Source organism: Myripristis murdjan, chromosome 17 (genome assembly GCF_902150065.1).
Source record: "Myripristis murdjan chromosome 17, fMyrMur1.1, whole genome shotgun sequence".
In the NCBI taxonomy this organism is placed as follows: Eukaryota; Metazoa; Chordata; class Actinopteri; order Holocentriformes; family Holocentridae; genus Myripristis; species Myripristis murdjan.
This window is the reverse complement of record NC_043996.1, coordinates 30,052,298-30,069,641: the sequence shown is the minus strand read 5'-3', so window position 1 is coordinate 30,069,641 and position 17,344 is coordinate 30,052,298. Positions and strand designations below refer to the sequence as shown.

General features: G+C 44.2%; 1 protein-coding gene across 1 annotated transcript; it reads right to left on the bottom strand.

Moving 5' to 3' along the window:
* Positions 1 to 3,587: 3,587 nt before the first annotated feature.
* Positions 3,588 to 16,277, bottom strand: marchf11 (membrane-associated ring finger (C3HC4) 11). The gene is made up of 4 exons (XM_030074994.1): positions 15,840 to 16,277; positions 9,657 to 9,812; positions 5,003 to 5,195; positions 3,588 to 3,910 (listed from the first exon to the last, which is right to left on the bottom strand). The coding sequence occupies exons 1-4, from the start codon at positions 16,275 to 16,277 to the stop codon at positions 3,588 to 3,590; spliced, it is 1,110 nt and encodes a 369-aa protein (XP_029930854.1).
* Between the last annotated feature and the right edge of the window lie 1,067 nt (positions 16,278 to 17,344).

Here is a 17,344-nt window from a genome sequence, read left to right as displayed (position 1 = left end):
TCAACAGAATGGCAAACAGACAGATCAAAACCACAATGTTCTCAATGGCTGCATTTATACTGGAACGAGTCCTGTGACCTTTGACCCCCCCCCGTGGCAGCCCAGCAAACATTTTGAGGATGAACAGACGTCGCACCAACGTGGAAATATGTTGTAAAATATGTTGTCTTCCGGAGCTGCTGTCTGTTCTCGGTTTGAAACAGTTTCTGATGTCGTTTCGCCGTGAGCGTCGCCGCGCTGTGGCACCACGCACCGAACCGCTGATGTTGATCTCCACCTCCTGCACCCTGTCGGCTCTCAGAAGCTCGCTGCGAAAGATCTGGTCTTCTCATAGTTCAAGTTTACTTGTGCAATGATAAAACACAGAGGCAGTTTTATGAAGTAACAGTGATAATCTGTGCAGATGAGAAAACTTATAAAACATCTCAGATCAAAACAGACAACAGAACTTGAAGGCACTCAGGGAGCGCAAACCCCCACCAACGCTAAACAATCCCACGACACCCAAACACATCACGTCGTGTTATTTCAACTTCAAAGTGATAGTTGAGGTTCTAACCCTCATGGAGGTATTTTCTCCTCCACATGAGGGTGATAGATCCTCCATGTTTGACCCATCAGTGAATCTGCACCAGCAAACAACATCATTTTGAAACTGATTTGAGCTTGTCTGGGATTCATTATCCACTCTGGTGGAACTATTTTATCTCAGTGTCACCACACAGCAGCTCCCCTCGGCGCTGTGTTTGTTTACCTTCCTTTCTGCCTCAGGCATGTTAGTACTGTGGTTTGGTCTCCCTGAAAAACTGCTTTGAGGACATCAAGGGCTCTGTTTTAATGATCTGACCTCCCGGTCTGCAGAACATGGTGCATTCAGGGCGTGTCCAAGTCCACTTTTACTGTTTTAACAGCAGAAAAATAGAGGGGTACGCCAGGCGCCTGGTTCAAAAGGGTTGCACTGAGTCTCTTCAGTAATCCTGGCTGTGTTTTGGGTTTAACATGCAGTAAACCAATCAGAGCGCCGTCTCCCATCCCCTTTAAAAGCCAGGTGTGTCACACCTTGGTGGGCTGCTGTTAAAATGGAGGATTCTCCAGGTAAGAAGGAAGGAGACGGATCTGCTCCTGCACCGAGTGAAAGCTCACGAGCAGATCATCTACGGCGACAGCAGGACTCCATCTGAGCTCCCTGAGGTGAAGCAGCGTCCCTGTGTGTGGGACAAGCAGAGCGGACGCTCACCGGCACCCCCTATGTTGGCCACCATTACTTGATGATGTGTCCTTAAACTATCAGTGAAGGGGAGCTCCCACCCCCGTAGCTCACCTGTTAGAACACATCCACCTTATCAAGGCTGAGTCCTGACCGCAGCAGCCTGGGTTCAAATCTGAGCCAAGGCTGCATATCATCCCCTATCTCTACTGCGGCAATCAAATAAAGCAAAAATACCCCCCAAAAAAAAAAAAAAAAAAATCAATCATTGCAAACTGCTGCATGACTTCAGAGCTGCTTTTTGTTGCTCAGTCACTTTCAACTGCCTCCAGACAGCAACGCAGCAACACTGCAGCTCATTTTAAGACCAAGTCTCCAAACTTTCTCCAACTCAACACAAATAAGAATGAGGTCATTTTGTTTGGTTCTTTGAATAGTGCAAAAGGTGTGTTGGAGGACATTATTGTCATTATTATTATTGTTATTATTATTAGTAGTAGTAGTAGTAGTAGTACACACCTGATGGATGAAGCTGTAGTAGTGCCACCAGTTAGCAATAAAGAGAGCACGAACAAGAGCATCGCTAATGAAACCCTAACTAAAACCCTAACTATCCTTCCAAACATATTTCAGCTCAAAGTGGTGCTGCTTACAGCTCCTGATCCACTTCATTCATCTTGGAGAACAGTCCCGGTGCAGCGCTCGTTCTCACCACAGGGAGGAGCTGATGAGTCAAACCTGGAGGATCTATTACACTCATATGGGGCAGAAAATATCACTGGATGTGTATGAAACTGAGCTATCACTTTAAGTTAAATTGATATATATATTTTTTTACTCTGCAAATAAACCCTTAGGATTTGGAATCAAGTTTCTATCTCTCTTAGCTTCACAGTTACTAAAAAATGTAAAAATTGCTAAAAGATGACAACTGTTTCTTGGTGGAAATCTCAGATCTGGATTCATCACCAAAATCTAACCAGTTGTTGGTTGGACCAAAGTTGATCTGTCCACTGGATGTCATGAAAATCATTCATAATTTTTGACAGTCAGACACAAACACTTCAGAGAAAAGAATCTAAATGACAAGGGGAGTGAAATAAAATATAACAGCCCTAATCCAGGAGAACAAATGGCAGGGGTGAGTGTCGTCTGTCAACACTGCAAAAATCAGCTGTGTTAATTTAATGAGAGCGAAGAAATCGACCTTGTGTCAGTTCATCCAGCCCATTCTCATTCCCGAGGCGTCACACACCGCAGCCTGGTCACGCCTTTCTGCATCTGAGACTGACACCAAAGGAACCCTTTACACGCCAAAGGCACTGTCAGTATGAGACACGGGGGACGGTGATGTTGCATAAAGAGCGAGAAAGTCCACAAAGGGAAGGATCGGGGTGGATGGCGGGCGTGTAAGACCAAGGACCTTCACACACGAGACCCGAGAGAGTTTGATTCTCATTTCCAGTGATACTTCTGCGTATTACCGAGATCATGTCCAGTTTCCATTTTGTTGCCTAAACCTAACCCTTCCCTAACCTTAACCAAGTGGTTTTGGAACCCTTCCCTAACCTTAACCAAGAGTTTTGTAACTCTTCCCTAACCTTAACCAAGAGCCATGTGGTTTTGTAACCCTTCCCTAACCTTAACCGAGTGGTTTTGTAATCCTTCCCTAACCTTAACCAAGTGGTTTTGTAATCCTTCCCTAACCTTAACCAAGTGGTTTTGTAACCCTTCCCTAACCTTAACCAAGTGGTTTTGTAACCCTTCCCTAACCTTAACCAAGAGTTTTGTAATCCTTCCCTAACCTTAACCAAGTGGTTTTGTAACCCTTCCCTAACCTTAACCAAGTGGTTTTGTAACCCTTCCCTAACCTTAACCAAGAGTTTTGTAATCCTTCCCTAACCTTAACCAAGTGTTTTGGAACCCTTCCCTAACCTTAACCAAGAGTTTTGGAACCCTTCCCTAACCTTAACCAAGTGTTTTTGGAACCCTTCCCTAACCTTAACCAAGTGTTTTGGAACCCTTCCCTAACCTTAACCAAGAGTTTTGTTGCCTAAACCTAACCATGTGACACTGACACGTGTTGAAAGCAAGAAAGCCCGATGCGTCTCATCCTGAGGCCAAAGAAAGCCTTTGGTGTCGTGAGACGTGAAAGGGCATGGCCAAGCTTTGGTATCTGACAACCCAGGCATGAGAACGTGCTGGTCCATCAGAGTTAATTTAACACCTCAGATACGTTTCACCTGTCCACTCCTCCTCATCTCTGTCAGTTAAAATCAGGTCTTAGTAGCAGGAAAACTTGGTGTGCCTGCTGGAGAAAATCAGCCTCCATGTTGCTCCTGCGTGGAGAAGATCAGATCTTTAAACGTCGCATTTCCTGTCACACTGACGTCACGCGGATGACGACCTCTCCTGAGTCGTGGTCCTGTCCGAGGCCGTTTTGGGGCAGCAGCCCGGGGCAGAAGGGGGGGAAACATAGGCAGGACCAGGGCTGCGACCCCAGCTGGGTGGGGTGCAGGGGGCCGTCGGGCCCCAGGGTGGCCAGGGGCAGCCACAGCGTTCGGGGGGCCATTGAGGAGTGGCCGGTGCTCGTTTCCTCCATGTCTGTCGCCTTGTCGTAGCTCTGGACGTCCCAGTGCAGGTTGACGGCTCGCCAGCGCATGAAGACATTGTGCACCGCCGCCCCCTCGTGGACAATCAGGCCTGTAACATGGAGAACAAAAATGTGGTGTTAAAAGGTGAGTTTCCCTAGTTTTCCCCTCCCTCTCTGTGATGCTTCCTGTGATTTCATGTGCTGGCTATGATGACTCTTCCGGGGGATTTTTTTTTAAATGAGAGTTCAAGCAGGAGGTGTCAATTTTATTTTGCAGAAACTGGTTTGAGGCTGTGACTGTGACTGATAGCTCTAAATAAACTTGAGGTTTTAGGTCAAATGAGAAAATCCACTGGACTTCAGACAGAATCTATCATAACTGCACTCTGTTTCAAAATCAGAGTTGCTTCTAAATTAGCCCGTGTGATGTGAGGAGAAATCTTGACTTAATAAATGTTTCAGTATTTTCCAAAATCTTAAGTTAAGAACTGTAGTCCTCCTTGTATTCCATTTTCACAAAATATTTTTCCTGTACCCATTATTTTGAGGACATTAAACAGCTCCTTTCTTATAATTTCCATATTGGAGTTGGAAAGTAGTTCTGGCAGGTAGCATCTGCTGGAAACCACTGCATAGTAACATTGCACCAGGAAGAGAGAACTTGATAGTACTTCACAAATAATTGTAAATACATTAAAAAAAAAAAAAAAAAAAACAGATAACAGGACTTGTTTTTTATAATATCTTAATCCTCTTTGTTGGTGTTGGTTTCTGTGTTAAAAATGTAATTATATTTTGGGAGCTGTTTTGTATGGAAGTGAATGGAGAGATACAAATCCAATGTTGTGGATCAGACAACACACACACACTAGAGGACAGGTTTAAGAGGACTTTCCTCCGGGTCAACAGGTCTTGGATCAGCGTTTCTCAGTCCTGCAGGATTTTTTTTTTTTTTTTTTTTTTTTTTTTTTATTGAAACCGGCTCATTTTACTAATCAGCTCCCCTCTCATACATTGCAATAAAACAAAACAAAACAAACAGTGATGATTATTTTATTATTTTACTAGTAATTACTGCTACTGATGATGACATAACACTACTTTGAATTGTACATACATGTGTACACAGCCTCTGTAGCTCCCTTAAATGTCTGTTAAATGATCAACGCCCACTGCCTGTTCTTTCAGCTCCGTTAACTCACCGACGCAGACGAGGTCCATGAAGCCGTACATGCCGTAGCAGATCTGGAAGAGCACGTCGCGGCGCTGCCAGACGGCCTGCGGGCTGAGAGCCGACCACAGCAGCCAGGAGATGCTGGCCAGCAGGAAGAGCGAGCCGAGGAACACAGCGATGATCTGCACCTTCTCCACCAGCGTGATGGTGATGGACTGCCACTGGGGGAGGCAGACAGAGCTAAACGTATGGGAAGCCAAATCACTCATCTGAGCCATTTGGCTTCCCGTGGAGAGAAACGGTTCACCTTTCACCGAGCGGAACAACAACTATAAAATCCAATAAATGGTTTGGATTCTCTCTGTACAACTTATTGAGGGGAGGAAATCGATTGAGTTATAAGTCATATAAAGTTTTATAATGCTGTGTTTATTCTGGATTGATACCTTGTGAATTTCCTTTGGGATGAATAAAGTATCTATCTATCTATCTATCTATCTTGTCCTTAATTCATATTAAATTGACAAATGATTACCGCAACATTAGAAACTGAAAAAAGGACATTAGTGAGGAATTACCAGGACACAGAAAAACCTGAAATGCCTTTCAAACGCATTTAATACTTGACACAAACTAGCACATCTTTTGATATAACACTATGGTGCAAAATCACTTCATACGGGGGTCGACAGTAGGGCTGCACAATATGGACAAAATTGCATACCTCCATATTTATGCCAAGCATTTTATATATTATATAGATTATATATATACAATGCTTTAAGTGTAGCAGCGGTGAAAATTAAGCATTCTAAAAAAACAAAAAAAAAAACAAAAACAAGATAATAACACCAAATGTTATTTTGTTACTTCACTTTCACCTTTTTTTCAGTTGCTGTTTTAGCCCTAGCCCTAACATGGATATTGTCCATATTGTTGCCTTTTGAGATGTTAACATAGAGCATGTCCTGATAACGATATATAGCTCAGCCCTTGTCCACGGCTCATAGAAAGTCAACCTGGGGGTCCAGAACATGAGAACATTTGACAGCCCCTGGTCTGGAGAACATTTCATCAGTGATATGTGAAAGTCACGGCGTATCAACCAGGACCGAGCAGACCGTTTGTCAGAGCCAAGTCGAAATGAGGAAAAATGAGAGAAGATAAGAGTGGAGAGCAGAAAACTGTCTCATCACCAATTGTTGAAAAAAAAAAAAAGCAGAAGCAGAAGGAAGTGCATCATCACAAAAAAGAGAAAATGTTGAGAAAAGAAGAAACCAGAATACTCAGGATGTGTAGCACAGCTCGATTTAGGACTGGAGTTTATAGGACATTATGCAACATATTAACTCCAGCATCCTGTTATCGAGCTTCTGCACAATCCATGTCTGAGGGGAACAGACGGCGAGTATAACGCTCAGCATCTATATTCTGCACCGACAGACAACAGAAAGCAGAGGACTGCTCGGCGTCAGGAGTGTGTGTTTGTGCTCTTGAGGTTGAAGCTCTGCCAATGACTGGAGTCCCATCTGGACAGCACAGATCTTAAAAGGCCTGGATTCTTCAGCGAGAAGCTATTTCAAGTCTCAGGAGCCTCCATCTGCACAGTTTGGAGGAAGGGAACGGCTGCCTGATGCTGTCCTGAAAGTCCATGCAGGCTTTGAAAGACCACACCGGTGATCCTGCATGTCTGGCTTACATCAACAAAATGTATAATCTTCCAGCTTCTGCTAATCTTTTCCCAAAGCCAGCAGTCGTGTTTTAGAACGCCGATATCATTTTTCCTACTTTTTTATCCTTTCAGAGACGTCAAACTTTCTTCACACCAGGATTCATGCCAGTATGGTGTGTTCAGGTGTGCGTCAGACCACCAAGACAAAAAGCATCAATGAACATATTGAGAATATGATGATACTGTTAATTTGACTGGTTTTAAATGAATACCCTAAAGTTTTGGACAAAATATCCTTTTTCCAACCTAGATACAGGCTGATACAAGACATTCGATGCCATTCTCACCTCTGTGCGTCCAGTGGTTTGGTTACTTTGGTTCATTTGTGGTGGATCTTCCTCTACCTTCAGCGGTGCATGGATCACCGCACTAGACAGAAGGATAAATGTGTTCAGCAGTTACAGCTCCATCATCTGACTTCTCCTGAAACAATGCTCTCGTTCTTTATTTTTTAAAACCCAAGATGTGTATTTCAAATCCACATAATCCACTGTGTAAATCAGACAGCTTCAGAGCTGCTGTGAGGTTTATTTTTCCACTTTGATGGAGCCAGGCTAACGACTCCCATAGACTTCAAGTCTTTATGCTAAGCTAACAAAAATGCTACCCGTAGGAACCGAACCACTGGACGTACAGAGGTGAAAATGGTATTGAGTCTGGGTCAGTCAGACAATTAGTATTTGCCAAAAACTGTCCACGACCTACGCCCACTTAGGACACAGGAACTGTACTCCATTTTCTTACCATATACCAAAGAGAATAAATCACCTTCCTTTGGCTACAAGAGCTGCACAAACTTTGAAATTATGTCAGATCACCAGCACGATGATGAAAAGCTCCATAGAGAAGACGATGAAATGGCTTTCTACCTAACAACTGTTTCCTTCTGGGCCGGACCTCCACCCAACTACTCCCATTGACTGCTCCAGACGGCCCCTCCACCAGGGTAAATAGTCCCCGGGAAACGTTGCTTTACACTAACAGTTATCAGATCTTCGGTTGATGAATGTTGAGGACTTTGTTAGCCACAGAGGCAGAACATTATGAGGCGGCTGTTTCAACCCAAAATTCACATTTGAAAATGGAAGGCCTTTGATTATATGTTGTGGAGTCTTAAGTACCCCGACATGATTTGCAAAATGGTTTGTTTGTTTGTAAAAATGTGGAGAAATTGTAGTAAACAGGCAAAACATTCAAAATCACCAGTATGGTCCTTTAAAGACAGACTTTACCCACCAAACTGAACACATACTGCAGTCATGACAGAGAGGACTGTAAAGACACAACAGAGAGCAGAGATACAGGATGTCCAGCCTCAGGACTCTGCAGGTTTTTTTGTATTAAACCCTCAAAGCGACAAGTGTCACCTCCAGAGACTCAGCTGGTGCTGCATTTTGCCTCCAGCCACCAAACCCAGGAGACAGTGACAGTGTGAATTTATTCGCTGTGTACAGAAAAATCCCTCAATAAAAATTTCCCCAAGTTTCAATCTTGTTTCGCTCCTGTGACAGTGATGGCATTCCTCTGTTGCTGCTTTAAGAAAAAAGTAAAATAGTAATAGTTTAGCTTTAACTAAATGTTGAAAAGTCATTTTAGGAGAGGATTCTGGAGTTTGAGTTTTGAGGTTATAGCAAGTCTCGAGCAGTTTAAGCAAGCAGCAGATGGCTTTATTTGCCAGTCAGATTTATTGTCAGGTTGCCAGTGAAACTGCCTCTCCCAGTTCGGCTCTGCGTGGCTGTTTTCCTCCACCAGAGAAGCTGTTGGCTGTGGATATTTCTGGGCATAATTTTAACCAGCCGGTCGATACACCGGAGGTTGTAAGGACAATCTCTCGTTAATGCCTCCATAATAATGTCGAGAGCACGCTCCGTGGGGGAGTGCTGTAACCTCAAACATGTATGGCTGTAAAACGCAGCTTGAAAAACCTCTGAGGCTGCGTTTAGGTGCCAAATTCTTTGTCAGGCAAAATAAATAAATAAATAAATAACACTAATAAGAATAAAATAAATTAAAAGAAAAGAAAATCTGTAAAAGGTTTGTTTTCCATGTGTTTTAACAGGTTTCAGGGATCCACAGGTCGTACAGCATATCTTCAAGTTAAAGAAATAGTTCACTCAAAATACAAAAAAACTAAAGAAAAACAGATATTTCCCTCTGAGTGCATTTTATCCATCCAAATAGTTTCTGTGTGTTTTGGCAGGGTTTCCGATCTGGCTTTCTTCACACCCATACAGTGAAGCAGGATGGGTTTTGCTTTGTTTTGTGGAGCTCAAACTCAAAATTTCATGTGAAAAACAGTGACAGCTCTTTCCAAAAGCACTAACACAAGACATCCAATGTAATCCACAGCCCTCGGCAGCAAAGACTGAGGTTGGGAGGTTGGGTTTTCTTGCCTGAGGAACACCAGCAAATTTTATCTACGTGCCTCAAATTTATGCTCACTGTGGGCGGATAGAAACGGTTTGCTTTTGCTCTTCAGCTGAAAACAAAACTTTTCACCCTCAAGGGCTGAGGGTCATGTCAGCTATCCAACATAATCGTGCTGATGAATTTTCCACAAGCATTTTTGATGGTTTGAGATCCACAAAACAAAACACCCTACATTACCCTCTACATTACAGTGAAGGGGGACAGAGTGGAAACCTCACCAAATCACATAGAAACTATGGATTTGGGCAAAATGAGAAAATCTGTTTCTGGGGTTTCTTTTGTTGTTTTTTGCATTTTGGGTAAACTTTTACTTTATGGATCGGTATGGTAAACCAGGGGCTCTCTGTCTTGTGCCTTCCTGACTCCACAGTCTGCAGGGTTTCACTGCAACCAAACACAACACCATCGGATTTAACCTATCAGCACAAGTTCAACCAGAACTAATCAGCTGCTGTGTCCAAACTGCCATCGAAGCTGGATCTGCAGTGTGTGTGAGTGTGTGTGTGAGTGTGTATATTACCTGCCACGGTCTCTTCATGTTGATGGCGATGACGTGGAAGCGGTAGCAGCAGAGCTCGCAGGTCCAGCAGCCTCGCTCGCTGATCCACTTCAGCAGGCAGTGCTGGTGTGTGTAGCGGACCGAGCCGTCACACCGACACGGGTTCAGCAGGTCGCCCTGCGGGGCAGCGACAGGGCAAAGGTCAACTACGACATTATGAGGGTGTATATTTGGAGTGTGTGGGACAGAATCAAGCGGTGGACATGGCAGAGATCTGGCCTAAAGGCTGCTTTGACGGTCTAACTGCACAATCTGGCTTGTTCTCACATTAAAAAAGCACAAATGCAGCCTTATCATCCCAGTACATTTAGATGGAGACAGGAGACAAATTACAGGAAGAACAAACATCAAGCATTTTAGTGAGGTTTTAAACCCCGCGCAGTGCCTGGAACTCCTCTGGAGGGACGGAGCTCAATTCTTCCAGAACATTTTCCCTTTTTTGTTGATTTAATGATGATGATGGTGGCGGTGGTCCAAAATCTCCCACAGGTGTTCAGCTGTGGTGAGCGTGAAGGCCACAGCATCAGGATTTACATCATCGTCATCCTCATCCAACCATTCAGTGAGCCCTCGTGCTCAGTGCAGGAGGGGTGGAACAATAAATCGATAATGCGATATATCACAATCCTTCCTCTTGTGAGACGTCATCGGTACGCGTGTGCCCAGTATCGATATTTGAGTTTTCAACTTTACCTTGCACAGATGCATATTTGAGTTACTGAGCTGTATATGTTCCCTGCCTGCAGGTATTTTATCCGGAACTGTTCATATCAAAACACCGCACTCCTGTTTATTAAAAAAATTGTTTTTCCTTCTCCAGGGTATTTTTTCATCTTCAGTTGCATTTGAAATGACTGGTATCATGACATTGGTTATCTTACAATTTACTGCAATATTGTATTATGATACCATCATTATTACGGATAAAATATCATGATAGTAACATATGACAAGTTAGGCCAGGATAAATAATAGTGATATTTCACAGTGATTTTAATTCTTTTCAATGCAATCACCACGATCAGTGAGGTCAGGGCAGTTTGCAGCAGAGGGCAATCTGAATTTACGCTGCAGCCACACCTAGAGTTCGAATTTGGTGAACTTTGACCGGCGAATTCAGATCGTTTTAGTGTTTTGGCTGTGTCCCATCAGTCCTCTATGATACGAACCATGCACATGATAAACAGCTTCCTCCTCTGTACCCTCAAATGTATCGATATCCAAACCGGAAGCAATGAGCACAAAAGAAAAATCGCTTCACCGTACCTCTGGCCACTGTGTGTGTGTGTGTGTGTGTGTGTGTCAATGTGAGTCAGGGAAAAGGGTGCAGGCAAAGTTTGGCACTCCTATTTGGCGCAGGGTTTTTCCACATTTCTGCAGACCGGTGCCACTCAACTATCAAATGTGCTTTTGTCTTTGTAATGACGGCTTTATGCACTGCAGCCCTGCTATAAAATCCAATAACATAATATATTAATACAGTAATAATTATATAATATATTATCCCTCTAAATGCAAAAGATCTTTTGGAAGAGTGGAGCTCCGTCCCTCCAGGAGAAGCTCATTTGTCACCCGTCTGTATAACCTCTTCACAAGACTTCTCCGTCGAATCTCTGCTCTCTAATTAGCTCGCTTTAATGTTGTTTCACTTCCCACTGGTCCTTCATGGACGTTGTTAAAGGTCACAGGTCATCCTGAATGCCCTTTTAAATATAAAATGGCAAAATCCTAATTGCGCAGACAGCTACACAGTTGAGTCACACCAATGGAGCTCGATCATCAGAGCCGTAATGAGATGTACATTTCCACCTCCTCCTTCCGCCCTGAGGACCAGAGAGAGGTCCGACATCCCCTGCACACCGTCCAGGACGTGACGGCAGCACCACAGGCTGGGTTAAAGCTGTTTTTAAGGCAAAAGATGGCTTTGCTCCTTCTTAGGCACTTGATAATCTACCGTTAGCTGTTTCTTCGATTTTGTGACAGATAAAACCTCTTAATCTTTTCAGAAATCAAGAAAAATAGTTTCTTTTTGGACGATATTAGAACCAGCCTCCCTGATATGAAATATGTCCGAGCCCTTTGTGCGATCCCATGCGTCATTTTGCAGAGGCTTAGAAATCCTCACGTCCAGGCCTGTGTTTCGCGCCGGGTCATACATCAAAGAAAATCCATGGCTTGTTCGCCAGCAGGCTACAGCAGCATCGCTCAGATCAATGACCATTTCTCAAAGCTGTGGAAAACTTTGGGAAATTAATGGTGGGATCCTACATGAAACGTGTGATATTAATCACACAGCTGTTGCCGTTTGTTGTGTTTTTTTTTTTTTTTTTTTTTTTTTCACTTCAGGCATTCCTCAAGCAGCCATTACTGTTGTTTGGACCTGTAGGGCCAGATCGTGAGTGGCATATTGATAGTTTATTAAGGTCAGTGGTCAGCGAGCTCGTTTTTCATCATGTCATATTAACCTTGTGGGTTTAAGAGGACCTTAGAGGCTTCCGGTCGAAATGAATTAAGGTTCGTGAGCCATCCATCTTGAAGTGATTGATAAAAACAAAGTCAAGGACGATTTTAATACCATCAAGGTTACCAAAGTGGGTATTTGTTGAAAACATTCTTCTTGTCCAATGCATTCTGGGGGTCAAAGAGAAAACCTATAGGCCATCAAGTGAAGGGGGAAAATATAAGAACAGCGTCCTGATTCTGAGAAGCGAACAAATAAAACTCACTAAAACTCAAAACGGCCATTCACTGGCGCAGTGCCGTCCCAAGACACCTGGGGGCTCGAGGCAAAAAGTCATTTTGGGGCCCCTGTGTTTGACCATGAATAGATCAATGCAGGTCCAAAAGATGAACAACATGAAAGATTTTTTTCACCGTGAACAACATTCATTTTAGGTTTTTTTGCATCATTTGTCGCAGTTGTAATACCATTTTAAATATAGAATGATAATAATTCCAAATATAAATTCTAATTATTTTAAAAAATTACCAAGTATGAAACCTACATTATATTTCAACATCAGATCAGTGATGCTGATTGGATGTCAGATTTCTTGCCTTAAGGCTGTGTTCGGACGACTTTCACAAGCATTTCACTGAGCTTTCCCAAAAAAAAAAAATCTGATGGGTTGTGGGGGCCCTATATTGGCTCTGCACTGAGACAGCTCAGCCTCTCCTGTGATAAATAACCTCTCACTCTCACTCCACCTGCTTGGCCCTGAATATGTAAAGTGTCACGTTTCTGTTTCGTAAGATCCATGATAACCCGTAATGCCTCGGTGCTGGCCCAGCCTGTGGCCCTGTATCGAAATCAAATATCTGTCTGGACCCGGAGGCAGGGCTATTAGATTAGCCCTGCTAATAGGCTGTAGCCCACGTTCAGAAGACAGGATATTCACTTAGGCATTTACTGCCCCGACTCCTCTCTTCCCCTGCAGCTCTGGCCGGGATGGATCGTCCCTCATCGAGGCTCGCTGTCACAAGCCGGACAGGCCTGCAGAGTGTCAGATTTCAGGGGAGTCGGGACAGAGCGTCCATCACGTCTGCGTTTGTCCGTCCACCTCCAGGAAGGAAGCCACACAGAAAAGACAGGCAGCACGGTGGGACAGACTGACGCTTTGGCTGAGCCATACTGGCCTTTTATTAAAAATATGATTGGTTCAGTCAGTGTCATTCACCTCTGTTATGATGGATATGATGCATTTTGACTGATTATTTATTTATTTAGTTATTTATTGATGAACTGGGCAATATTACACTGCCTGTCTATAGGATGCCCTTAACCTGAATTGATTTATGCAAGTATGAATGAATATTGTTATGACTATCATCTGACAATAGAGAGCGTTTATGACTCACGATGCACTGAAAGCTCTCTCTTACGCTTTTCCACCCTGACAAGAGCAAAATCCCCCGGTGGAAGCACATGATACTTGTGATTTTATGGATTGTTTGGGCATAAAAAAGCTCACATCTGAAGCTGCTGAATATCAGTTCAACACCCTGTCTATCAGGAGTATGTGCAGTATGTGCTGCGCTTTTTTTTAAACCCTACATTTATATTTTTTGATTGCAGTCACTAATAGCAGGAATATTGTGTTGATGTTTTTTTTTTTTATTTATTTCACCAAAAATTACAAATATTCAGTGTTTTCCCCCCAGAATGTTATTCTTGTCAGTGTGTAAAAGCCTCTGAAACAGCATTTATATTATGAGACACTAAAACTCTCCATTGAAGCCCAAACTATTGAAATTACTTCAAGGTTAGCAGCTTTTTTTTTTTTTTTGGCAGGTGACCGATTAATTTCTGCCAGAAATGACCATCAAAACTAATGTGTCCTGAAGCAAGATAATAATCCTCTCAGTCTCTCTCCTCAGCTTTCATTTAGTCTCTGAGCGCTCTATCTCATGATGCCTATAGGATCACACACGCTGACCTCTGACCTTTGACCATCTTACTGTCTAGTTGGCGGCCCCATAAAAACTTCAACTGAATGTCTAAAATATAAACGTAGTTGGAATGAAATAACACTGATAAAGTAGGTGCAGCTGATGTGTGTGCAGCGTTTCATCATTCAAGCATCTTCTTCATTGAAATTAAGTCATAAAGGATATAGAAACAATGTCCAAAGAGGAAGAAATAATGTTTAACTGAGGATAGCTGTGCAAACATACTGTATTTTGAATTAAGCTCAGACACTGTGGTGCAAGTTTGCATGGTTTGCCTAGTCTGTGGTACTCAAAATGGGGCCCACCCAAAAAGCTTAATTTCACTGCATAGAGGCTGAGATCATACGGCACAACTAACATCTTCACAGATTTGGTTCCTTAGGACAAAATCTTCTGAGCTGTGGTCACTTTGGCTCAGTGTGAACCTATTTGGAGGCTCTCGACATGAAAATGTTTGGTTAGCCTCTAAGTTTGGTTATTAGTTGTGATAGTTAAGCAAGCACATTATTTTTTATTGTACTCAATTGGTCATTTTTATGACAAGGTACTCTGTCCATGTTGAATGTTTCATGTGGTTATACATCATACTCCCTCTGGCACAGTGTGGTTTTGGCTTTTACGGGATAGTACTCACTGTAGGCTCAGGCCAACAGGCAAAGCTGCTTTTAGCTTTACCTTGGATCCATTTTCCACGCTTCATATCAGCTGTCTTGAAATTGCATGTAACACCAGATGAAATGGCTGCCTATTTTGCTACTTGTGCCCCCCTAAATGTAACAGCTAGTCAAACAGCTGATATAAATCACCTGTTACATCATCAAGTCACACCAAGCAAACTGGAATTTGCTACCTAGACCAGGAACTATAACACAGATTTTAGTTGCTGCAGATGATCTCAGCTTCTGGGTGCCCTCGATCGATTCGATTTTGTCTCAGTGTACCCCATCTGAGATGACTGTGGTTGATGGAAATGACTTTACATAGAATTGAAGACGTCAGCAGAGTGAAGTGATACCAAGACTAAACTATTCAGCATTTTACTGGGGTCCTCCTTGAACCATGGATCCCCTTCAAGGACCGTAAAAGTCCTTGAATCTCACTTTTGGAGGTGTTGTGGCTCCAGCTGTCAATCGCTGTCCGTGGTGCTGAACTCACCACAAAGCACAATTTACAGTAGCGTAGGCCTATTATAGGAATTCAGATTTAAATCCATTTGTGATCGAAGATATTTGAGGGAGATATTATTTAAATAATTGAGTATGAGTGTTTTAAATTATTGCATTTTAAAATATCTATTTTTCATTCCAGGCAGTATCTGACACAAATTTCCCAGTTTGGGATCAATAAAATAAATAAATCTATCTATCTACCTACCTAAACACCAGTAAAGGCAACTGGTCCTGACTGGCTCTCCTCATTAAAAAAATACTAAAGTCAAGATGTCCAATCAGGCCGTTTTGCAGAATATGAACTTATCTCAACTGAATAAGAGAGACTGTTGCTGTTGGCCAATCAGACTCCAGCATTGCAGACACATTTATTTGGTTTAACTTACCGGTTCACCTCAACTTTTGAAACTGGATTTATTTGGAGAAGGTCATGAGGGACATTATTCTGGTCCTGAGCCAGATGAAATTTGCAAACAAGAACTGAACAGCAGCTATATGGGACCTTTTACACGGCCGGGCTGTTTACCTGCTCTGCGCCTTGAAAGCATATCCGACAGCTGGGAGTGGGGATGCAGGTTTCACTGCTGCAGTTTGAATGCATCGCCTGCGCCTTGCAGCATCTCCCCCCGACCACCCCCTCCTCGCTGGAAAAATCCCCCCCGTTATTCTCCACATTGAATTTCCGTGCGCGTCCCCCACATGCGTCCACACATGCGTCCCTGCCTCGGTCCTCCCCGCCGCCCTCCTCTTCCTTCCCCTCCTCTCCCACCGCCTCCTCCCCCTCCTCCTCCTTCGCCTCCTCCTCATCATCATCCTCCTCCTCATCACCGGGGTGCGGATGTCCTTGCGAGCCGTGCGGTTCGCCTTCCTCCCAGGTGTGGTGGGTTGTGGTGGCGCCTCCCTGCGGCTCTCCCCTCCTCGCCTCCGTACAAGCTGGACCCGCCTCTCCCTCCTCTGCGCTCATAATAAAATGCAAAGTCGAAATAAAATTGCATAGATGCCGCACGACAATTTTTTCCCACTGTATCCACCAGCCGCGACGCAGGGATGAGCGTAGCTTCCCAAATCACGGCGCTGTCGGCGGGTATGCCTCCGCTCCGTGGATACCGAACCGAACCGAGCCGCGCTCCTGTAAAACCGGGGCCGGATCTCAGCGGTGACGTTACGGCGTGGCAGGATGACAGAGTTGAGCATCGGCGGCCGGATCTCTCTGGTGCTGCGGGCCGTTGTTCTGCAGGCACCGCCTCATGCGCTCCAGAGACCCGGCGAGCATCTCCACACAACCTCCATGCATCGCAGCGGGACTCCCAACCGTCCTGAAACGCCGGATTTCCCCCCTTCCTCCCCTTCCTCCTCCTCCTCTTCCTCTCCCTCCTCACCAAGGAAGCTGACAGTCACGCAGCAGGGGTGGGCTACTGCTTACAGAGCTTGTCCCCTAGCTGACGACCCGGGTTCAAGCTCCTGGTGTCCGTAGCACCCGCCCTGCTGAAGTGCCCTTGAGCAAGTAGCACACTCTGTCTTCAAACTGCAGGAGCTGATGCTGAGGAGCCACTCTGCGGGAAACAATAAGAAAATTCCCATGTGGACATCAATAAAGAATCACATTATTGTTATTATTCTCCCATCAATATGACAGAGGAGACAACTTTCCAGGTCCGTGCGCAGGAGCAGGAGAGGCTGGCGACTGATGCCTCCTGTGCACATCCGCCTTGAGCAAAGCACTAAACCAAGCAGAGGAGGAAGAGGCGAGCTGCATTGTACTCACAGCGGCAGCCCGGGGAGATGTGGAGGGAGTCCGCCTGCCTGCCAGGGAGAATATTTATGTGGTGCGATGTGGCGACCCACAGCACCCTCTCTGGATTAAAGGGGTCACCTGCTGGGTTACAAATGCCATCATTATCAAGGGTGAAGGCTTGAGCCTCTCCAAATTTAAAGAGGCAATTCATAAATGATGGAGCTATTAACTCTCACAGGTGGCTCAAAGCAGTGGTTCTCTAAGCATGCGTGGTACAAGGGCCCACAGAGGTGCTT